Source organism: Aegilops tauschii, chromosome 4 (genome assembly GCF_002575655.3).
Source record: "Aegilops tauschii subsp. strangulata cultivar AL8/78 chromosome 4, Aet v6.0, whole genome shotgun sequence".
Taxonomy (NCBI): Eukaryota; Viridiplantae; Streptophyta; class Magnoliopsida; order Poales; family Poaceae; genus Aegilops; species Aegilops tauschii.
The window spans coordinates 6487496-6495461 of NC_053038.3; the positions used below are offsets into that span (position 1 = coordinate 6487496).

General features: G+C 46.0%; 1 protein-coding gene across 1 annotated transcript; it reads left to right on the forward strand.

Annotated features, from left to right (window-relative positions):
- The first annotated feature begins 1313 nt into the window (after positions 1-1313).
- Positions 1314-2273, forward strand: LOC109749088 (alpha-amylase/trypsin inhibitor). The gene has a single exon (XM_020308082.3). It carries the CDS (start codon positions 1382-1384, stop codon positions 2081-2083), a length of 702 nt encoding a protein of 233 aa, XP_020163671.1. The 5' UTR covers positions 1314-1381; the 3' UTR covers positions 2084-2273.
- Positions 2274-7966: the final 5693 nt, after the last annotated feature.

Sequence of the window (7966 nt, forward strand, 5' to 3'; positions counted from 1 at the left end):
CGAAGCGCGCCTATTGGAGATGTTCTAATTGTGGCCGTGTGCGAACAAAGGTACAAGTATTTCTTAAAAAAATACTGAGCCCATTCTGTAATAGCTATGTTGAACGAAAATAAAAATTGAATCTAAAAATAAACCAACAATCTTCAACTTTTAATGATCTAAGACGAACCTAAAAATAAGGGTGGATTAATAAGATACCGGGCTCGTTAAGGCCAGGCTTGTTAAGCTTGAAGAGCAAAAAACCCTATCCAACATGTTTTTTAAAAAATTGCTAAGCTCATCAGCACTCGTTAACAGAGTACAATGTGTTACGACCTACAAGATAAGAGTGTGGGTGTAATTTTTACGAAGCAAAATGGTGACGACAGAAGGAGGTGCATTAGTTTGAAGCCTCCTATCGGTTGCGATGGGTTGATTAGATTGACTAGATAGGTTGTGATACCATGAAAATAATAATGTCATGTGAGATAAAAATATGTGTTGTGATATAACAACAAGCTTAATGAGTTACTCATGAAACTCGATAGCTCATTCATTAAGCTTGTTAAGTCAAACGAATTGGCCACAGTGACTGGCGATGTTCACTAAAAAGCAAGTTAGGAACTTAACTAGCTGAGCTATCGAGTGCTCCTTAAACTCACCAGCTACAAGCATACCAGGATAAAGGTACATGCCATTTCTAAAAAAAACACCTGACATACATTCCATTTTAATTAATATCTGAAATATTCTCGGAAGACAAATCCGTACATCAACGAACTGGGCATAACTTAGATGGCTAGGTTCCTTATGGTTGAATTTGCCCATTCTAGTTCAAGTCCTAAATTTGACACCGGTGGTCGCAATTTTCTGAATTTATTCCAATTTTTCCAGCAATATTTGTTTAGCGGCATGGTGTGCCTGTCGACTCTGAAACGTCTGTGGCGACTTCTTCAATCTCAAAATTTGTCGGCTTAACTTCTGAAAGGTTCACACAGAGGTAGGATGTGTGTGTGGACGCGTGCGTCTATACTATGTTTCTCAAAAAAGAAAAATCGGCACATCAACTTTGAGTCAGAGGGAATTCCATGTGACGGGAAAGAATTCCACACACACAAAGAATAACCCACTTGTAAACAAACTATGTCTCCATCGGTCGTGCTGTACTTCCCCAAAATTCACCAAGCATGCGTAGTCCGGTGGTGGCCTGAGTCTCAGCGGCGACATCACTGGTGTCCTGTGGCCTAACCGCTTGCTCGTTAGCTGCCAAAGCAGCCACGTCGAGAAGCTGCAAAAGTTGAATTCAACTCTTTCTGACACTATAAATTTCGACCCAATCGAACACCATTCTTCCTCACCACAACAACACTTAAGCTCTACTAAGGGGAGAGGAGAGAACACGATGGCGTCCCTCCCCTCTTCTTCCGTCCTCCTCCCTGTCCTCATCCTCATCCTCGTCGCTGCTGCGACCGACGCGGCGACCTTCACCGTCATCAACAAGTGCCAGTACACGGTGTGGGCGGCGGCGGTGCCGGCCGGCGGGGGCAGGCAGCTGGACGCGGGGCAGACGTGGAGCATCAACGTGCCGGCCGGCACGACGGGCGGGCGGGTGTGGGCGCGCACGGGGTGCAGCTTCGACGGCGCCGGCAACGGGCGGTGCCAGACGGGCGACTGCGGCGGCAAGCTGCAGTGCACGCAGTACGGGCAGGCGCCCAACACGCTGGCCGAGTTCGGGCTCAACAAGTACATGAACCTCGACTTCTTCGACATCTCCCTCATCGACGGGTACAACGTGCCCATGTCGTTCCTGCCGGCCCCCGGCTCCCCCGGGTGCCCCAAGGGCGGGCCTCAGTGCCCCAGGGTGATCACGCCGCACTGCCCCAACGAGCTGCGGGCCGCCGGAGGGTGCAACAACGCGTGCACGGTGTTCAAGGAGGACCGGTACTGCTGCACCGGGTCGGCGGCCAACAACTGCGGGCCGACCGACTACTCGAGGTTCTTCAAGGGCCAGTGCTCCGACGCCTACAGCTACCCCAAGGACGACGCCACCAGCACCTACACCTGCCCCGGCGGCACCAACTACCAGGTCATCTTCTGCCCATGATCGAGCTAAAACTAGGCAGCCATTGAAGCGGTCTCGATCGAGCACACAGACAAGAAGGAGTCTATCTGATCTTATATAAAAATAAGCGTGATTGGATGCATACGTTCATATGTACAATCACATGTAAGCGGGAAATGGATGTATTCGACAAGGAAATTGCTAAAAAGATTTGAGAGGGCTATTTACTATATTTTCCAAGTCCAACCGAATATACATCAAATTTCAGTAAACAAGGGATAAAATATCACAATCGTCAGCCACATGCATGCATGCTCTTGTAGATATCTACTAGATGGCCACATTGCCCAATTGTAGATATGCCGTGCGACGTCGGCGTAACAAGTATACGTACTAGTAGGAGGCCAGCTAGCACTGGATCCATATCTTCTTGAGAGCTCCATCCGCATCCAATACTCAATGCCATTCAGTTGACGTAGAATAAATGGTCACACGGGCCAGAAGACGCCGCCGATATTGAACGGCTGGCTGGAAGATAATGCAACGACTCTTGGAAAAATCCTTGTAGAAGCTATCCTTGTTTGACCAATTATGATACAGTGTATCCACGGGCTGCGTACTTCCACACGCGGTATTTCTACGTGTTCTCTTGTCTTGTTTCCATCTCTACACGCTTTCTACGTGTTAGATCGTTTTTCTGGTCCTGGCTGGAACCCTAGCCGCCGCCAGGAGATTGTTTTTATTCCCTTGTAGTCTAGGTGTTTAGGCTGTTCATCGTCTTGGCTTCGGCTGCGACAAAGACGGCGCTGAATAAAGATTCTTCGGATCCTTCCCTGACGAGGTCATCGGTCCTATGATTGGGGATGGATTTGAAAATCAGTGTGTTCAAGCAAGGATGGCGTGGCGGCGGCGGCATCCTCGTGGTGGACCTATGTCCTCGGGCTCCGCCATTGCGACGACGTTTGCTCCAGCGTCGGCGCGGAGCTTGGGAGGTAGTCCAGGAGCGGATGCAGATTGTGGTCTGCATCGACGACATCTGAAAGACGAAACGTGTGCTGGCTTCGTGGTTCGTGGATGGCAGGTGTGGTTTCCTCCTTCGACGTCTTAGTCGTGGTGGGGTGCCAGATCTAGAGTTCGATGGCGCGTCCGGGGTGTTGCCCCGGTCTGATTGGTTCATCGGCAACGGCTTCACTTTTGGTGAGCCATCTTGGAGGTCCGCAAAGCTGCATATCAGCGATGGAGCCGCGTCGAGCTCGGATGAGGAGTTGATCCGTCATTCTTTTCTTTGGTGGCTGCTGTGGTGGTGCCGGAGGCAGGTGACGGGCGTTGGTGTCAAGCTCAGAAATGTTCTGCTATCTTTTTAATTTTGTCATGTCGGTCTTTACGTGACTTGTACAGTTGTACTTTGTATTACCATGCAAAAAAAACGCTTTCTACATGTTAGTGCAGAAAAAACATACTGTAGAATTCTTCTTTGCCTCGCACCAGAGGATATGGACAAGAGTGTCGCGAGCAAAACATGGGAAACCCGGGCATGCGAATACGATCGACCATGCGACCATTTTTCTTTTAATGAAGGGAAAAGTATATTTTTTGTCCCTCAACTTTATCAAAAGTTTAGAAAGAATCCCTCAACCCTAAAACCAGAAAAACCTAGTCCCTCAATTGTTGAAACCGGATATTTTTCGTCCCTCAAACCGTGGTTTTGTGCTGACGTGGCATGGTTTTGACCGCTGACCTCGCCACATCATCGTCCACCTCACCTTTGTCTTTTTCCTCTCTGTGCCCACGGCCACGGAAGCACCTCGCCGCACATCTGCTCCGCCGCATCCGGCAGCCCGTGGCCTCACCTCCGTGCTGCTCTGCCTCTTCCTTTGCTCCTGACGATCTTGCACAAAGGTAAGTAGTTCTGATTGACAGCCATACACACTCAAAGCAACAAGTAACTCGATCGATCCTGATGCTTGTTCCGACCCTGAAGAAGATAAAGGTGAGGTGGACGATGATGTGGTGAGATCAGTGGTCAAAACCATGCCATGTCAGCACAAAACCACCTGAAGCAGTTTGAGGGATGAAAAATATCTGGTTCCAAGAATTGAGGGACTAGGTTTTTCCGGTTTTGAAATTGAGGGACCACCTGTAGACTATTGATAAAGTTGAGGGACGAAAAATATACTTTTTCCTTTAATGAAAAGAGAGGCCACCCTCCCCAATTTGTGTCATAGAAACCATTCGGTTCAAACCTTAATACAAACTACCAACACTTATCATACAAGATCCTCGAGGATCACGAAGGATCTCAAGCAAAACTACAGCGTCAAAAGAAGAGCAAACCTGCAGATAGGAAAGCTCAAGCTACCAAACCACCAGCAAACCAGACTCACAACCGAGTTTAAACTTTGGAATTAAGAAAGGCACGAAGGGAGGATGAAGACAGTGCAAAAACTCTCGTAGGTACAAACTGCAGCAAAGCCTCAGGTCTGGACTCATAGCCATCAATCCGCAAAATACCATGCCTCCAACCCGACAAGAAGTCTTGCCCCCAACGTTAGCTCCCTTCGATATTCTTCCTTTTCCCCGCAAAAAAATATTTTATTCTTCCTTTGTCCAGCAACCCAGTAGCAGATTAGTTTAGCAAGAACTAAAGATCATTAATGAGTTTTTTTTCTAAAAAATTGCATCATTCCCGCATCTTCAAATAGGCCAAAAGACAGCCGAGCCCAACACTAACACCCTCTTCTTATCACTTTTTTCGTGAACTTTTGATCCAGTTTCCAAAACACTCATTTAGTGTGGGGGGAGTAGTCCTGGACATGGGCCGCCCGGCCCGAACAGCCCGGCCCAAAAATGCCCGGCCCGACATTGCTCCCAGGCCGGGCCTGGGCCTAGGTTTTGAGCCCAAAGACTAGGTCGGGCTGGGCATGGGCCCATTGTTTCTGCCATTTACTAAAGAGGCCCGGCCCGAGGCCCGGTGTTTTTTTGCTGTGACGGGCCGGGCTTGGGCCTGAAAAGTAGGCCCGATGGCTGGGTCGGGCCGGGCTCGGGCCTGAGTTTTCTACCTCGGGCTTGGTCAGGCCGGGCCCGGCCTGGAGGATGGCGAGGTCTAGGGGGGAGTAGAGTGTAGACTAAAAGCACATTTAAGAAAGCTCCGGACTAGATTAGCTGCCGAGCACTAAAAAAACAAGTGATTTATGGTTTCATCCCAAACACAGAAAATGCACATTATACTTCCAACCGCCCCCTTCTAAGAAGATTGTCCTTGGTAAGAATACTTTTTCTCACCGTAAGCCAAAGGAAAATTTTATTTCAGCAGGAACCTTAACTCTCCAAAGAAATATCCAAGGAAATTACATTCAGATTCAATAAGTTTCCTATATAAGGATTTAACAATACATTTTCTATCAGTTGTCAGCATCCACTTGATCTTGTCTTTTCCTGAGCCCATTTCAACTTCTTCACTTCTCTGTTTTAGACTATTCCAAAGTTCCAGAGACTCCCCATATAGAGAACGTCCAAATTTGAAGTCACTCCAACCTTTTCTATAGCATCAGCCGCTGTAGTATTTTTTCAATTCATGCTTATTTTTATTTGCCACATTTATTTCAAATTCACAAAGATTTTTTAAATCCATGGACACTTTTAAATTTGGAACAGTTTTCAGTCCACATACTCTTATTAAATTCATGAACATTTTTCAAATTTATGACTTATATACATTAACTTCTTAATTTTGTGTACTGTCGGAACATCTTCCTAATCAAGGGAAGCACCGGCTCAGCAAGCAACGAAGGAGCTGCTAACGGCCAGCCCACGAGGAAAAGGAGTGAACGCCTATTTCCGCTTAATAGCGAGGCAGGCACCTGCCTCGCCCATGAGCACGCCACAGCGAGCCGGTGGTGAGCCGGGCCAGCAGGGACGTGGGTCACCATGCTGATATCTAGCCAATGTCACGCTAATCTAGTTTTATTTTTTTATTTATATTTAAAATAAATATATATTCATGAAAGTTAAATTTACATCGTGAATTTGACAAAAAAAATAACGCAGTATAAAAAATGTTAGCGCAGCTGAAAACAATGTTGATAGCTTTTAAAAAAAAAGTTCATGACAATGAAAAAATGTTCCTGTGTTTCAAAAAATTGTATGTCGATTCTTTTTAAAAGTGTGTATAAAATGTAAAAAAGATTTTACATTGTATAAAAAAATTGTACCATTAAAAAGGGTACGTAAAATTATGAAGGAAAGACCATGTATTTGAGAAAAAACTTTGAGACATTTACAAAGTGTTTATAGAAATGTAAAAAAATGCTTCTTTTAAAAAATATTACCATTAAAAATATATTTAAATGTGTATTTGATTTTTTACCATGTATTAATAAAGTGTTAAATAGGTATTGACAGAAAAATGTACATCATGTATTTTCAAAAGTGATGACCATGTAACAAAAAAATGTTCGAACAAGTATCGAAATAAAAATGTACATCATGTATTTGAAAATCGTTCAATGTGTATCAGAAAATGTTTCATGTGTACACTAAAAAATGTATATCATAGACTTGTATTAAAAAATAAAATGAATGATAATAAAAAAACAAACAAAATGAAAATCAAAGAAAACCAAAGCGTGACGAAGAATGAAAGAAGAATCAGATAAAAGCAGTGAAGAAACAAAGAAACCCGAAACGTAACTATGAAAAAAAGGAACCAAAGAAAACCACTGAAGAAATAAAAAACACGTAAAAAACAAAAAAATAAATAAAAGAAAACTGAAGCGAACGGCGAATCAACCAAGCAAAGGCGGGCGAGCGACGAATGCACAAATGGTTGGCCCAGTACTGTAGCACTCAGGAAATCCTTCAGGCGAGACCTGCTTCCATCTGGCGGTGAGCGAGATATAGCTCTGGCGTATACGTAGGCTGGTGATCAACGGTTGAGTAATTTTTGTTTCTTCATGTGCAAGTGCAATACGTATTTACCTGAAACCAGTGCAGTGGGTGCTGGTATACATAAGTCTTTTTAGAGATTTGAATAAGAGATTACATACAAAGTAAAATAAGTGAATTTACATTCTAAAATATGTCTATATACATCTGTATGTACTTTGTATCGAAACCTCTAAAAAAACTTATATTTAGAAATGGAGGGAGTAGGAGATGTAGCAATACCAGTCCTAGGTTCTTGTACTCCAAGGCTCGCACGCACCATGACATGATTACAAACCAAAACAAGAAGCGAGCAAGCAGGCCAGCAGATCGACAGTCATTGGTGCATTTCCCTGAGCGCATGTTGGCACCAACGACTCAACGGATCTCAAGAAGTCGGGTCGAAGGACACGGCACACAGAGTACATCACTCATCACACAAACCATCATGACTGCCCCCAGTATCCCGTCATCTGGCAGCCAGCCCAGCCAGCCAGGGCACGCATCCGCACACGGCCCCGGCTGGAGACCGGACGGCACATGCCATGCCATCATGCACTCATGCGTCTCTTAGGCTAACTCCACCGTGTGACCTTAAACGGACGTTTTACCCGGATTCTGTTCGTTTGAATAGGGTAATAGGGCCGTGTCCGGGCGTGTCTTGGGATGCGGTGGCCGTGCGCCCAGCGCGCGGCCGCATCCGTTTGCCCCATTTTGTCCGCCTTCATTTTAAAAAAGAGCAGCGTTTCAAATGCCAAGCCTAGTTCATGGCCAACGGCCCTAGTTCACGCCGCAACAGAGCCAGCGGCCTACACGTCCATCGCCGGCAACACAGCCAGCCTCCAAAATGAATAGTTGTCCTCGCCGGCAACACAGCCAGCGGCCGGCAACACAGCCGGCCTCCAAAATGAATGTTTTTCTCGTCGGCACACAGCTAGCGGCCCAGCGGGCGGGCGGCACCCATGCCAGCCTCCAAAAAAAGGCCACGGCCGATCGGACGAC

Coding starts and splice junctions, on each gene's coding strand:
- LOC109749088 (XM_020308082.3), top strand. CDS start 1,382: ATGGCGTCCCTCCCCTCTTCTTCCGTCCTCCTCCCTGTCCTCATCCTC.